General features: G+C 34.3%; 1 protein-coding gene across 3 annotated transcripts in view; it reads right to left on the bottom strand.

Moving 5' to 3' along the window:
• KRAS (KRAS proto-oncogene, GTPase) overlaps positions 1 to 16,991 on the bottom strand; it is a 38,756-nt gene that overhangs the window by 5,697 nt on the left and 16,068 nt on the right. For 2 of the 3 annotated variants that reach the window (XM_033866990.2, XM_033866991.2), the window contains exons 3-5: positions 11,503 to 11,681; positions 10,380 to 10,539; positions 3,501 to 3,624 (exon numbers count right to left, since the gene is read on the bottom strand). In XM_033866990.2, the coding sequence (XP_033722881.1) occupies positions 3,505 to 3,624; positions 10,380 to 10,539; positions 11,503 to 11,681 (459 nt within the window). In that variant the 3' untranslated portion in view covers positions 3,501 to 3,504. The remainder of the gene's footprint in view (positions 1 to 3,500; positions 3,625 to 10,379; positions 10,540 to 11,502; positions 11,682 to 16,991) is intronic. The other variant, XM_019936382.2, reaches the window with a different exon arrangement.

Here is a 16,991-nt window from a genome sequence, read left to right as displayed (position 1 = left end):
AGAATTAAAGAAAAAATATGATCCTCTATGTATTTTAATATCTGTTTAACTGATTAGTAACTGTCAACAAAAGCCTGATGTTTTCAAACCTAGACACTAGAGGGAGTCTTAGGAACAAATACACAACAAATAAAGTATAAATCAAGCCACTTTAACAATGAAAACTTGCTTTTTACTCAATTTAACCACCTCTGCTGAATATTAATATAAACACATTCATTAAGTTATATTATCTTAAAAATAATTGAAAATTTAACAGCGATATGATTTCTCCTTTATGCATTACTAAGATCTTCTACAATTACTATTTCAAACTAATAACTAAATTAATTCGGGCATTTTCAGTCTAGTTACATTTAACTAACTTTCACAACAGAGCTAAAGTTTAGGAAAGTATTACCAACATTTTTAAAGAATTAAACACAGAGTGGGAATGAGAGGCTTGCTCACATTTAAACAACAGTAGGGGGATAAAAACCAGCATTCTTGATTTGAATACTAGTGAAGAAAAGACCCCAGTAAAGCCCCCAAACTGCACTCACTGATGTTCCCCACTTTCTGATATCATTACTGATTATATGTGTATGATGACATACACTTCTGTTTCACACAGAGAATAGAGGAAAAGTGATAAGACAGTTTATCAGCAATACAATCAAGGCTTAATATATATAAGCCTTCATGCTAACCTTCTAAACACATAAAGAGCAAAACACTTCCGATGATACAATAAAGAATAATTATTTTATTATTATAAATAATACCAACCTTGACTAATTTCTAACCATAAACTCTTAGAATGGGATGGAATCTTAAGAGAGGATATACTCCAACTCCCCTACCCTTCACAAATTCCCTTTGATCACACATCCTTATGTAGTCTACTCCATTTCCACTGTTTTTATAATGAAGAAAAATGTCAATGATACAAAAATGCTGAAGCAGATAAAAATGAAAATACATAGATGGATATAGAGAAGACACATCCTAAGGTGAAAACAATATATAAGTATTTAGGAGACAATGAAGGCAGAATCTGATAAGATTACCTTCTTCTAAGATTCTGACAAATACTTTTAGTTCATACTGCACTGAACTCTCCTTTATATATAATCTTATTAATAATTTCAATGATTAGTAAAATGTTAAAACTGATCAAAACAGGGCAGTGAACACCTTTTATATTCTTATATACACATTTAAAAGACAAAATAGGGTACCAGTAATTATTTTGTTTAAACCCATCATTTTAGGACTAAGAAAAACTAATTTGCATATATTTATCATTGTCAAATTAATTTTGTAAAAATATTTAAAATTTTAAATATTACCAAGTACACTTTTTTCTTATATAAATGCTATTCATGATCACTGAAAAAATAAGGATTTAATTCATCATGCCCAACAATTTCACATTCAGACTACACAGCCACTGAAATATAGTTTGCACAATATGAAATTTTAAAAAGTATATGCTTTCACCTTTGTTTTAAATAAAAATTAAAGCATAAAACTTATTTTATTCTAAATAGTTCTACTGTAAAAATCATCTAATAGTAAGACAATGGGAGAAAAGAAAACTATCACTTAACTCTGGTCATGGCTACTGTTATTTTAGAAGTTTTACTTTTAAAATTGCATTGCAATGTTAAGTTTTATCACAACTTCTAAATTAAATACTGCTTTATACAATGATACTCAAAAACTACTAAGAGTTTATAAATCTTGGGCTTCCCCGGTGGCGCAGTGGTTGAGAGTCCGCCTGCCGATGCAGGGGACACGGGTTTGTGCCCTGGTCTGGGAGGATCCCACATGCCGCGGAGCGGCTGCGCCCGTGAGCCATGGCCACTGAGCCTGCGCATCCGGAGCCTGTGCTCCGCAACGGGAGAGGCCACAACAGTGAGAGGCCCGTGTACCGCAAAAAAAAAAAAAAAAAAAGTTTATAAATCTCAATAAAAATTAATGCCAATCATTAATTTTGCTTTGTTTCTTCTTCTGAGTTTAGTTCATTAGTATACCACATAATATCTTTTGGAACTTAGTCTACTATTCAGAAGTATATTTTATATTTTGGGGAGATACATTATTTCATACCTTCAACTCATATAGTAAACAATATCAACCCTTTAGTTTAATCAGCCCCAAAAATGATATCCTACAATTTTATTTCATGTTCTCACAGAACATTATATGTTACAAATAATATGCATCAAAATCTTAAGCTCTGGCATGAACTTTCTGGTACCTATTGAGTGAAATATTTTCTAAACAAGACCAAATTTAATATTGGTTGGTTTAGAAAGGAAGTTGAGAAATTCCACTCAGTAAATCCAACTGGGCAGCTACTGTGTGCCAGGAACCTCGTTAGGTCATGGACATGCAAAGATTAAAAATACACGATTCTGGCTCTCTAAGATTCTCACCATACAGGACAAACAAAGAAGCGGTTATTTCAATTTAACATGGTTAAGTGTGTAACAGTTAAGAGCAGTAAACTGGGAATACACAAGAAGTGCATTATGCCCAGTCTAATAGTTTTTAAAGAAAGATTCTTAGAGAACAAGAGGTGAGACAGTCATGAAAGTGTGTTAACTAGTAAGACTAGGGGATAAGAACACTGGCATTCCCAACAAGAGCAACAGCCAAGACACAAGGGAAGGTAACAAATAACATGGTGTTGATTTACATACGGACAAAAAAATTTCAGACGAGACGTTTTTAAGAGATAAAGCCAAAGGCTGGGGGGAAGGAAGGTGTTAAGAGCCTTATATATGCTACGAAACTTGAGATTTTATTCTGTAGGTAACAGGAAGTCAGTAACTAGATTTAAAGCTAAGAAAATGACATTTCTTTTAAATCTCTCTCTCTTTACGCTGTGAATGAAGGCAGCAACAGGTAAACCAAGTAAGAGGTTACAATAGTCCCAGTAAGAAATGATAGGGGCCTGAACTAATGATGTGATAAAAGTTAGAATGTACCATAATAGGAATTTGTGGTTGCCTCCAAATGGGTGTGAAAAAGAGGGATTTAGGAGTCATCCCAACACTCCAGGTTTCTCAGCTGGGTAAAAAAGTGATGTTGATGCCGCTAAGTTAAGAGAGCACAGACAGAACAAGTATTTGCTTGTGGAATGTCCAAAAGAAAACACGCACTGTAAGAGTGACCCTTTCCCACCTTCTGGGCCATTCAATTTACTCCTCCTTTATATAGTTCCTCATATTTTTTCTCTCTAGACTCTATGACAAATGCAGAGTAGTCTATAGGCATCAAAACCATCTCAATTATAATGAATACCCATTAGATGAAAAATAAATGTAATTAAAAAAATAAAATGAGAAATATAAATAAATAAATGTATTAATTGTGGAAACAAACTACAAGTTTCTTATTTTTTAATACTTCAAATTAGAATCCCACACCTAGGTAGTTCTAAAGCGGTTGCTACTTTGTTACCTGTGAAAGACATCTGCTTTCTGCAGAAATTAATATGCTGAACTTACCAGATTACATTACAATGCATTTTTTAATTTTCACACAGCCAGGAGTCTTTTCTTCTTTGCTGATTTTTTTCAATCTGTATTGTCGGATCTCTCTCACCAATGTATAAAAAGCATCCTCCACTCTCTGCATTGTAAAACACAACTTCTTTAAAGTCTGTTTCATTGGTAATAGTAATTTATTGGGACAGCCATGTGCAAGAAATTTGGAATTATGAGCTTTACTTGAGAATGTTTTGTTTTAAACAGACATCAGATTGTTTGAATAAAATGGGGGATTCAATTTTAAAATATGGGCTTAAATCCTGGTTTGTTCTTTGAAGTCAGTTTTGTTTTGTAATGGGATTAGAATTTTTTTTAATTTAAATTAGGAGTTAGAGATTATGAAAAACCTAAGTACATGTATTATTAGTATTAATAATGCAGTCATTTTAGTTTGCTAGTCATGGAATTAATCAAAGCCTAAACTGAAGTTAGACTGAAATTATTTCTTTGACTTCGGGAAAACAAGTGATTTCTGTACTCCAGCTCTGAGTGGGGAGCGAGGAGAAAAATGGTACAAAACGGACATTTAAACTTTGTTTAAAAAAAAGACTGTTGGGCTTCCCTGGTGGCACAGTGGTTGGGAGTCCGCCTGCCGATGCAGGGGACGCGGGTTCGTGCCCCGGTCCGGGAGGATCCCACATGCCGCGGAGCGGCTGGGCCCGTGAGCCATGGCCGCTGAGCCTGCGCGTCCGGAGCCTGTGCTCTGCAACGGGAGAGGCCACAACAGTGAGAGGTCCGCGTACCGCAAAAAAAAAAAAAAAAAAAAAAGACTGTTAACATCAGTCTTTCTACGAACCAAATGTGACAAAATGGACTCAGTTCCTACAAAGTTAATAAGTATCAAAAGTATGATATGTAGTTTTAAATTTAATCAGGCACAGAGAATCAGCCATTTAAGTATTAAGTAAACCAACAGCTAAGGCTTAATTTTAGCATGTACACATCCATTGCTTATAATAGTTAAGAAAAAAAAAGGCACTTCAATTCTTGAGGGTATATTAATTTTTATAAATCTCAAGAATATGTTAAGAACTGCTTCAGTTGAACTTAGTAATTTACCTTTAAAGTAAAACTTTAATTTAAAATTCATAAAAAATTAAGTTTCAGTTAAGCAGTAGGGATTTAAATAATATGTTGATTATATATTAAAATGTACATCTCAAGTTACTTATACCAACTTGTGATGTATTTCTACTCAACTAATACAAAAGTCATTATAGCCCAAGAAAATCTGAATATCTTATATTTTTAATGAAATCAATTTAATCGACTAGCTAGCTAAAACCAACTACAAAATAAAAATTCCAACTATTTTTTAAAATCATTAAATGTTGGTACTTTAAATGAGATAGCCACTTTGTACCCATATATAAAATTTTTAATATTTTATATTTATCAGTAATTCTTAAGAGGAGATGGTTTGCTTTTACTCATAAGTCCTTAAAAATTACATATTAGAAATTATTATTAAATTAGATAAATAATTTAAGGCACTAAAATAACTCTAGTAAAGCATGTAAAATATAAAGCATGAGCTGGCATTTAAGGTATTTTCACAAATGATTCTCTTTCAATTTGAAAATCAATGCAAGAAATTTAAAACATATGTATATATAAATAAAACAAACCAGGTAAAGCTCATATTTTTTAAGAATAAAAACTTTATTCCTGTTTAAAAAAAGGTTATAAGGTCAATGTAGAAGTACTGAAATATACTATGATGGAGGAAAAAACAGGGTTTTGTCCTCTACTAATTTAGCAGAAGCAAATTTTGATTGTAACTTATTTCTAAAATTAGTTTGAACGTGTCTACTTTTTAAGTGTGCACATCCCCATCACCAATATCAGAATATGTGATTTTTGTTTCCAGCAATGCAGAGAGAGAATTGGAAGCCAGTAATTAAAAAGAAGAGATTACTACCCACCACCAAGAATTCAGTATCAGGACCTCGGAGGCTAAGATAATTAACAACACTGAAAGATAGTTATTCCAGAGTGACTTTTTTCATTTCTCATTTTTACTAATAGGAAATTTAAATTAGATTTTAAAGAATCAGTTATTTACCGTATTTTCTCAGACTTAATTACTTATTTCTTGATAATATGCTTTAAAGTCATACGGACATGAAGAGAACATTATTGATCCTTGTATATACCTTAAACCACTGGCACAGAACACTGGTTTCATATTCCAAAATTTGTAGGTAATTTTAAAAGATTAAGTACAGCCGAAACAGATGTTTAATACCTACTGTGGCTAGCTGCTAAGGTCTTAACTGGCACGCAATGATTTATTCTTGGGCATACAGCTTGTTGCCACATATACTCATTTTCAGATGTCACTTACTAAACTTTAAGAACAACTGAAACAAAAGTACATGTAAAAACAACAGTGCATGTGTTTATATATGTAAATTTTAAAGTAAGTTTGTAAAGATACATTTGTAACTTTTTTTAAATCAGGAGCTCAGCCATTATCTGAAAATGTACTGTGAGACTATGGAAATAGAGCACTTCAATACAGGAGAAAGAACTGTTAACAGCATCATTCTGTATCCCGGTGCCTATAATGCTTTCACTACGCGATTTAATTTTAAACAAGTACTTGTTCTAGTTGAATAGTTTATTATGTGCAAAAGCTCTTTCAGTGAAATAAATAACACCTCAAATACCCTAACTATAGGCAGATGCAAGAATACTAAATACTAGCCCTTCTTGGGGGAGAGGAACGGGACGAACAAGATGTATTCTAAAAAGCAACTTTGCATCACTGAATTGGAAAGAAACCTTGCCAAACAACAGCCCACCTCAGGAACTACTGAAATGCATCAATACTACTACTTGGGAGGCTATACTATGCATTGGTGCACAGCAGGTGCTCAGTACTTGCTTTGTCTAGTTTTAACTCATAAAAAGCAAAGTTCAAATTACTGATCTTATGTACAGAAACCCAACTATTATTAAACAGAGAAATATGGCACAAAGTTTTTTTGTTTGGTTTGCTTTGTTAAAATAATTTGATGATAAGCTTTCTTTAATGGAGGTCTTCTAACAACTAAATTTAAGTATCTAGAAATTAACAACAAAACCCGGAAAATTAAATACTCAACATTTTTAAGTTCGTAAAACAAATTTTCACATTATGCTCAAATTGAGACCTCCAGAAAGCAAACAAGCTGAATCAGGAGTAGCAGATACTCAGAGAATTCTGCTTTTGTCATCTGCTTTACTGAATGATCCCCACTTTTGATTTTAGCAGACTGGAAAACACACAGCTGATTACCACGGTGTCAACGTTTTGGTTTCAACAGCCTTTGCAAACACAGCCATACACTGCCCAAAGAGGCCAGAAAAATATGTCAATTACTAACTGCCCAGATAGATGTGACCTAGGTAGCAGCCTTTATACACTAGGAACACAGGGACCACATACAGCATACTTGCAGAAAATAAAAACTACTATGGCCTTTCAGATGTGGACTAAAATGATAGTTAAAAATATAATTCAGGGCTTCCCTGGTGGCGTAGTGGTTGGGAGTCCGCCTGCCGATGCAGGGGACGTGGGTTCGTGCCCCGGTCCAGGAAGATCCCACATGCCGCGGAGCGGCTGGGCCCGTGAGCCATGGCCGCTGAGCCTGCGCGTCCGCAACGGGAGAGGCCACGACAGTAAGAGGCCCGCATACCGCAAAAAAAAAAAAAAAAAAAAAAAAAAAAAAATATATATATATATATATAAAATTCACTGTATTCTAGCCATAAAATGGGCTTTTTAAAATAAGAAAGTAATTAACTTGGTAAAATATATAGTCTACAACCCTTACCTGTAAAAAGACTAGAGTAAAATTCCTCTTTCTCTTTCACAGAATAAATTTTACTTTAAAATTCCTAATGTTAGCTTGTAAAATTTAAGTTGAAAGTCTGACCTAACTTCTTATGTCTAGCCAAAGAATACAGTTTCCCCAGAGAATCAATGGTCAGCACACTACAAGTTGGTCAGCACACTACAACCCACAAACCCAATGCAGCCACAGCCTATATTTTTGTACTGCCCACAAGCTGAGTGATTTTCCCTTTTTTAAAGGGTTGTAAGAAAAAAAAAATGCAACTGATACCACCTGTGGCCCACAAAGCCTAAAATATTTATCATCTGGCCCTTTGCAGAAAAAGTTTGCCAGCCCCTGACTTATATCTATGAAAGTTCTAAATGAATGTCTGAATATAATTTTTGTTGTTTGTGTTTTAGGTTCGTGCTCAAGACCAAAACTTAGGGCATGAAGCGAGTAGCTGCTGATAAAATACAACAAGGATATGCATATTCATTTTGTTCAAATAATAAATAAGTAATAGCAGATGAGTAACAAAACACTCTGCAGAAAATAGGGCTTTAAATTTTCACAAAAACTGGAGGTAAATTAAAAGTTATGAAAATTTACATATTTTATTTTCTCAGTTACTTGGAATAATTCTTTAAAGTCTTCTAAAAGCATGCAAATGTCAAATTAATTTCAACAGAGAAAGATGAATAAACTTTTGAAAGGCAAATCAACAAGTCCATGTAATAAAGAGAAATCAAGTATCTAGGAAACTAAATGTCTAAGTTATAGTTTAGCAACATAAATTACATAACGATATCAATAAAACAGGACATAAATATAAGAAAAGCTGAGTGCTAGAAGGTTAAGAAATAAAGTACAAGTATTCCTTTATATCACTGTATATTTTTTCTGGATGATCCATAAAAATGTCTACAAAGCATATTTAGGTTAATCCATTTGGTATCACACACACTACATCCCCTTCCCTATCCAACACCCCCCAACCGCCCCCCCCAAACCAGTATAAAACCTAAAAATCTATTTAAAAGGAAACTAGGTAGTTTTCTAGATTAGTTATGAATGCTGTGGTATATTAAAGCATTAATGTCAAACACTTAAGAATCAACAGTACTTCTGAGATAGGAACCATACAACAAGGAAAGACGACAGAGCTATTATTTTAGGCTCTTATCAAATGAGAGTGGAGGGCAACACTGCAGAAATAACCAGACTTCCTCTTACTGTCCTTTATTACCTTTCTACTCCAAATGTGGTCCATGTACCAAAGTCAGCATCACCCGAGAGCTTGTAAAAATGCAGAATCACAGGTTCCAACCTAGACCCTAATTCTAATTCAGAATTAGAATCTGGATTTGAGTAAGAAGCCCAGTTGATTCTTGTGCATATTAAAGTATGAGAAGCACTGCTTTATTTGCAACCCTTTACAACATCAGGCAAAGTCTTAGAGTTTTTCTTTTCTTTGTACAGTGTAAACTAATGTGTCCACTAGTCTAAAATGTATACTTTAAAAGTTACAACTAATACATGTTAATAGTATAATCTAGGTAGTAGGTTTGCAAATGTTTTCCATAAGATTCCTTCAATTTTATATCTGAAAATGTTTCATACAAAAATGGGAAAAAGAAGTTATAATATTATAATCATGTTTTCTGAGTACCTCCCAAGGGAAATCAAGGAGTACGGTCAGAGAGGACCAACAAAGAAGACAAAAACCAAACCTCTTCCCAGTCTTTGGGACCTGGGAATGACATGAATGAAATCTTAATTCCTCCAAAGTAAAGTGAAGTAATGTATACACCAAGTATTTCTTTAACTTATAAATCAGGTTTTAGAATAAGATCATCTGTATTATGGTCAAAAACTATTCTAATTCAGCTTTTAATCCCAAAACAAAGACTTAAAACAGAATTCATTGTTTTTTTCACTGTGTACCAAATTTGTACAACCAGAAAGTGGTAGGTATGATCTTCCACTAGGGAAACAGACATATACACTAGCTGAATGATGGTTTACTTTTAAATTTTTACCCCGTTACAAAATTCAGTGAAAGGTCTAGAAGGTGTTTTTATAAGTTTAACCATGTAATAAGTTGTTCATCACTCTTCTTAACTTCTAGCATTATAAAGTTAAATTCCATGAAATTGGTTTTCTGGGCTCATAGGTACAAATAACCAGACAAGGCCCCAAACAAATGTTCATCTTGTATGGAACATATTAATATTCCATCATAACCTTATATTTCCCTTTCTAGGAATTCATTTTTTCTATATGTTAAACTCTTATTTCATAGAAATAAGGCTAAATAATATCAATTATTTTATTTTACCTAGAGAAACAGTTACTTTTAAAATAGTTTCTGAAACAAAATTCAGGATCAATCTGGTGTTATTTTTTTCTCAGAACACAGTAAATGAATAACTGAGAATTTCTATTTACTTTCCAAATATTCTCTTGCTTTAATAAAAGCTTTCCTGAAAAATATATCCTTTAAAAAAATTCTACCTAAGTAAAATTCTTCAAATACAACAAAATTTAATCTAGAAACATATGACATAATACTCTTAAAAGCACTTCAAAAATAGGAAACTCAAAATTTGTTTCCCTGTTCTTTGACTTTATAAATAAAACAGTAAAAAATAAAATTCCCACGTTTCTCGAATCCTGACTATAACATGTGCTGAACTGTTCAACGTAGAAAAAAGCCAAAGCCAAAGATAACAGGACACTGGAATAAGAAGTGCTGCCCTCTCATATCCTTAAGAGAACATTTACCAAGTAAATATTGTTATATTTCCTATTTTACTATAATGGAAGAAAATTGATAAATTACATCAACTGATGTAACAGTTATGCTATCAGGTATGTACATTTATTAATATTCATGCCCTCCTGCTCCCAAAATGACATTATTAGAATATATATTAGTAAATAGTGATTAATGATTAAAATCACTTGATATAGTTTGAGAGAACAGATTTGTATTTATTACAATTTTACTTACCTGTCTTGTCTTTGCAGATGTTTCAATAAAAGGAATTCCGTAACTTCTTGCTAAGTCCTGAGCCTGTTTTGTGTCTACTGTTCTAGAAGGCAAATCACATTTATTTCCTACTAGAACCATAGGTACATCTTCAGAGTCTTTAACTCTTTTTATTTGTTCTCTGGGGAGGAAAAAAAAAGTTACATCAGAGGAATTAGTAACAAAAATCTTTCAAAAACTATTTATAACTTTGTCTCATAAAATATGGTTAAAAGACTTTTAATGTAATTCCTAGTTCCCATTACACCAAATTTTCCTTTCTCCTCCTCCTAGTTATTTTTCTCTATCCTAAACAGAGAACTTCTATGTCTCTTAAAAGATCAAATACCTAGAAATATAGTAAAACTACAATCTAGTAGGTTCATATGCAGGTAGGTTACAATAAAACAGAAATATTGAAAAATTCTAGGCCAAAAAAGTGCAAGGACTAATTTTTAAAATTATAATCTTAGAAACATATACTATATACGTTGTTAAATGTACACATATAATGTTTTTATAAAAATATGAGTTACAACATTAACATAATGCTTTACCTTCATTCTTAAAAAAGAGAGCACCAAGTGGAAAGATTTTGATTTCTATAGGAACATTTTAATAAAAGTAGTCACTTTTATGCAAATTTGTCGAGATTCTTTAAAAACTGTATTGCTCTAATACTTCAATCTTGTAACTTCAGAGTTGTGATTTTTCCTTAATTATCTAAGGCCAACATTTATCTGATTCCAAGAAATTCTACACTACAAGAGTTATTTTTAAGGCTATTTGCGTGGTGCCATCTCAATTGCCTTTTCACATTTTCGTTCATGGTTTTCATTTTTATGATGGATTTAGCTTAAAGCCTTGTTTCTCAACCAGGCCTACCTTCCAATTCTAGCACTACTACTAGGTGATCTGGAACAAGTTGCTCAACTGCTCTAATCCTTAAGAATTTCACTTGTAAATCAGGGATATTACCTACCTAACAAAAATTATTTTAAAATCTAATTTGTGCAAATTTGTGCATGGCAGTTAGCAAAGACTCAATAAATGGAAGATAAAATTACTCCTCAATGTCAACTTATTTTATTCAACTTAAACCCACCTATAATGGTGAATATCTTCAAATGATTTAGTATTATTTATGGCAAATACACAAAGAAAGCCCTCCCCAGTCCTCATGTACTGGTCCCTCATTGCACTGTACTCCTCTTGACCTGCTGTGTCGAGAATATCCAAGAGACAGGTTTCTCCATCAATTACTACTTGTTTTCTGTAGGAATCCTGAGAAGGGAGAAACACAGTCTGGGTTATTACAGTGCACCTTTTACTTCTAAAAAGGTGTTAGACACAACTTAAGAACCAAAAAACAACCCAATTCAAAGTTGGACAAAGTACAAGAATAGACAGGTCTCCAAAGAAAATACACAAATGGCCAATAAGCACATGAAAAGATGCTCAACATCATTCAGGAATTGCAAATCAAAACCACAATGAGCTACAACTTCACATCCATTAGGTTGACTATTTTTTTTAAAAAAAGGAAAATAACAAGTGACAGTGAGGGTGCAGAGGAAACTGGATCCAGCAATTCCATTCCTAGGTATATAAACCGAAAGCAGAAACTCAGACACTTGTATGCCAATGGTCAGAGAACCATTATTTATAATAGCTAAAATGTAGAAGCAACCCAAGTGTTCATTAAACAGATGAATGGATAAACAAAATGGGGGGGGCACGCACATACGCAGTAGAATATTGTTCAGCCATAAAAAGGAATGAAATGATACAGTCCACAACATGGATGAACCTTGAAAACATTATGCTAAGTGAAATAAGTCTGACACAACAAGACAAACATTCTGTGATTCCACTTATACTGAGATACCTAGAATAGGTAAAGTCACCGAGACAAAAAATAAAATAGCGGTTACCTGGGGCTGAGGAGAGGGGAGTTGGAGAATTGTTGTTTAATGGACACAGAGTTTCAGTTTGGGATGATGAAAAAGTTCTGGAAACAGACAGAGCTAATGGTTGTCCAATATTGTGAACTTACTTAATGCCACTAAACTGTACACTTGAAAATGGCAATGATAGGGCTTCCCTGGTGGCGCAGTGGTTGGGAGTCTGCCTGCCGATGCAGGGGACACGGGTTCGTGCCCCAGTCCGGGAAGATCCCACATGCCGCGGAGCGGCTGGGCCCGTGAGCCATGGCCACTAAGCCTGCGCGTCCAGAGCCTGTGCTCCGCAACGGGAGAGGCCACAACAGTGAGAGGCCCGCGTACCGCAAAAAAAAAAAAAAGGCAATGATAAATTTTATGTGTATCTTACCACAGTTTAAAAAAAGGTTTTTTTTTTTTAAAAAAGGTGTTACACAGAGATTCAACAATGCAAGTGCATAGATTAATAACAAAAAAACCCAAATTCTCTGTAAAGAAAAATAATTTTTACAAAATGGGATAGCTCTACCAACTCCTATTATTCTGGATGATTTAGGTGGCAAGAAAAATCAAGCAACTTACGGAAGTGTCATGCATCTATTTTATTTATAGTCAAAGGAATACATAAGAGAATGGTCAATACGGAGAATTTTAGTGCCCTTATTTAATCCATTTCTGCAGTCCTAGGAACAATATTTAACAGCCAGATAGATACTATGATAATGCTAAAGAGAATGATTGTTCTGTCTGCAAATTCTGTGAGACCTCTAGTAAAAAGAGAGGGAGTCGTTGAAGGAGAGAGAAAGAGATGGATATCTTAGAGACCATGCAACTCCAAGATGGTGTAAAGGAAAGAAGGTAGGTGACATAACTGAATCTTGAAATGAAAATCTTATTTTCCTCTGACTTTTGATTAATACTCACGCCTAAAAGATTTCACATACTGTCTGCCAAAATAGGCTTCAAAAAATAAGGAAAAGGGCTGGTGCAAGGTGAAGTCATGGAGTCAGAGGCAGGGCTAATAATGGGTATAAAGTATAAGCCCAAGGACACTGTTTCTTATTGTTCCACCCTTAGTTCATGAATTACTTCACGGACCAATCTATCATTAAAAAAATGGTCATGGAAAATCATGTTTTTGGAAAAGTGTTTGAAAACTGTTCACAGCATAAGGAGAATACAAAGATACACATGTAGCATGATCCCAATAAAATATCTCTGCACATCTGTATAAATGTATCTTGTATGTACATATATTAAAAAACTTGTGGTGGTATGTACATCAAAATGTTAACAAAGGGTATGTCTCTGATGGAGATAATTAATCTAAAAAATAATTGAGCTCTTGCTTACCGTTTTTTGTGGTAATAGATATTATTTTAAATGTATTTCTTTCTTTGCCTTTTAATTTTAAAAAGTGTGAAAGATTACCATATTAGAATGATCTCATGCTTATCGTTTAAAGTAAACTGTATTTTCCAAATTTTCTATAATAAAAACCAATTATCTCAACAGTCAGAAAAAAAAGGATGGATATTTAATTTTCTAAACAAGAAGCTCTTGACTAAAGATTTGAACATTTGGTTGACATTTTATTTTAGCCTATTCCTTTAATTAACTATTGATCCTTGAAAGTACTCCCGTATATTATAAATTGAAAACCATTGTTTTTGGAGTAGAATGAAAGAGCAGGAATTGAGAGCAAAGTACAGTTTCTTGGAGTCAGTCCATTCATTACCCAGGCGTGGCTACGGCACATGTGAAACAGACGAAAGACTTTTCCTCACCTACTGCTGTCACCTCGCATTCTTCACTTACCAGTACTAGCTGAAGTTAACCTTATGGTTAATGGTTTCTTTAATCTTTAAAATTTTCTATCAACAATGAAATTAAAGACTAGCTTCTGGAGCCACACAAATCTATACCTAAGGTGTGGCTGGAGGATTACGCACATGTGCCCACAGGTATCGCCTCTAAGATGTATACCTCAGTGAACTCCCATTTAAAAAATTTTCAAACACTTTGTGTTTCAAAAGTATACACTGTGAAATATTAGTAGTTTCTGCATGCATTTCATAGCATGTTCCCATGATGAACACTCCATCAAAGGGACTGAAAACTGGGAAAGAAGTCCCTATTCATTCCTATTAACTTTTCCCTTCTAAACCCCAAAGATATTGAAAGCAAAATTCTGAGTCACATTCTGTTATTGAAAAAACGTAATCTACAACGTGCCTATAAACAATGAGGAAGAATACGCTGATTACAAATAACAAGTTTAGGTTAAAAATTCAGTATTTCCCAAGTTAATTTTATTTATTTATTTATTTGCATTTCTTTTTTTTTTTAATAAATTTACTTATTTTATTTATTTATTTTTGGCTGTACTGGGTCTCTGTTGCTGTGCACAGGCTTTCTCTAGTTATGGCGAGCAGGGGCTGCTCTTCGTTGTGGTGCACGCACTTCTCATTGCAGTGGCTTCTCTTGTTGTGGAGCACGGGCTCTAGGCGCACGGGCTTCAGTAGCTGTGGCTCACGGGCTTCAGTAGCTGTGGCTCACGGGCTCTAGAGCGCAGGCTCAGTAGTTGTGGCGCACGGGCTTAGTTGCTCCATGGCATGTGGGATCTTCCCGGACCAGGGCTCAAACCCATGTCCCCCGCATTGGCAGGCGGATTCTTAACCATTGCGCCACCAGGGAAGCCCCCAATTTTAACTACAGTCATCCTTAGAAGCATAATTAGTCACTGAGCTATATAAAAAGGCAGTGCAACTTGATAAAAACTTAAGAACTAAAGTGTTAAATGGTGAGATCTGATCTGAAAAGAAATGACAGGTTTTAAGACAAAGCAGACAGCAAGCACAACAAAAATGATATGTAAGTACTAAAGATTTTGTTTAGCCAGAAGAAAAAAAGTATATGGAAGTAGAAAAAAATGTATGCATCAATGTAGAATCTTTCCCAACATGAGAGCCTAAATAAGGGTACAGCAAACTGTGGCCCACAGGCCAAATCCTGCCCACCTGTTTTTGTATGGTCTGTGAGCCAAGAACAGTTTTTAAATGGTTGTTTAAAAAACAGCAACAACAAAGATTATGTGACAAAGACCCAATTGACCCTTTACATTTTGCCAACCCCTGCTCTAAGCTAATACCTTACCACAAATCTAAAGTACTCTCAACATATATTATTCCTTTTATATTTAAAAAAAAAATCATCACTGAGAAAGTACAGGTTATCAAAGCCTAACCAGTTTAAAACCACATAAATTCCACAATGAAACTAGTTAAAGACAGCAAGAAAAGAATCAAGACTTTACATTTTTAATTAGTATTATTTCCAGCCTTTCAAACAGAATACACTTTTAGATCAGATACATAGGTTACTAACATCCTTTGGAAACTAGGATAAAAGAAAGCCACTTAAAAACTAACTCAACATAATAAAATATTAAATGAAGGAAAGTTATTCCATAGATTTCCCTTTACTCCCAACTAAAGTACTATTTTAATTTACTGAAGTAGTAGGAAAAAAAAAAACCAAAACTTTTCTAGGGCTTCCCTGGTGGCGCAGTGGTTGAGAGTCCGCCTGCCGATGCAGGGTACACAGGTTCGTGCCCCTGTCCGGGAAGATCCCACATGCCGCGGAGCCACGGCCGCTGAGCCTGCGCGTCCGGAGCCTGTGCTCCGCAACGGGAGAGGCCACAGCAGTGAGAGGCCCGCGTACCGCAAAAAAAAAAAACTTTTCTAAATGAAATACACTATGCTGGCAAAAGTTAAACATAGAAGTCAAGCATTTCTGGTGATACAGTAACAGGTACAATCCTTTTGGAAAGCAAGTACATTACTTATCAAGAGCCATACCAATGTTCATAGCCTTTGACACAGTAATGCCACTTCTGGTAAGAGATGCTAAGAAACTATGGTTTATTTTTTTAAAACGATAGCTAAAATGGAGATATACTTAACATGGCATCCTAAATCATCATACCATAAAAAAAAATTACATAGGCGCTTAATACCCACAATCTTATGCCATTTATCTATTTTCAAAACATACTCCAAATCCAAGCACTCACCACCATCACCCTAGTCCAATGTGACTGTCTCATGCAATCTCCTGCAACTGCTTCCTAGTCTGTTCTCCACATAGCAGCTGGTGATCCTATTGTAATTTGTAACTATGTATTTACGTGTAATTGTTCAAGTCTATACCCCCTACTTGGCTTTAAACTCCATGATGGTAGGGCTCACATCTGTTTTGCTCACCACTATGCACCCTGTGTGTCAGTCTTAAACACAGCAGGTAATCAGTACTGTCTGTTGAAGAAATGAATAAACCCATTCAATGTAAATATATGCAGACACTGTAAAAATAAACACAAGTGTAAGATATTATAAATTATATTAAAACAATGAAGCTGTAAATTTTAAATTATACATTAAAAGTATTTTAATAAATGTATCCAAGCAAGTTTTATATAATATTAAAAATTTTAATTACTATTAATGTCAAAATATAAACAAAATATATAGAGATTTTTACACATTTTGGGGAGGGAAGAGAATAAGCTTACAGAAAACACGGAGGCCTTTAACTGTATTAAGTTTTATATCTTGAAAAAGAAAAAAGGATCTAAAGCAAATGTGGCAGAATG

Source organism: Tursiops truncatus, chromosome 11 (assembly GCF_011762595.2).
Source record: "Tursiops truncatus isolate mTurTru1 chromosome 11, mTurTru1.mat.Y, whole genome shotgun sequence".
Classification (NCBI taxonomy): domain Eukaryota; kingdom Metazoa; phylum Chordata; class Mammalia; order Artiodactyla; family Delphinidae; genus Tursiops; species Tursiops truncatus.
This window is presented reverse-complemented; position numbering and strand designations above follow the sequence as displayed.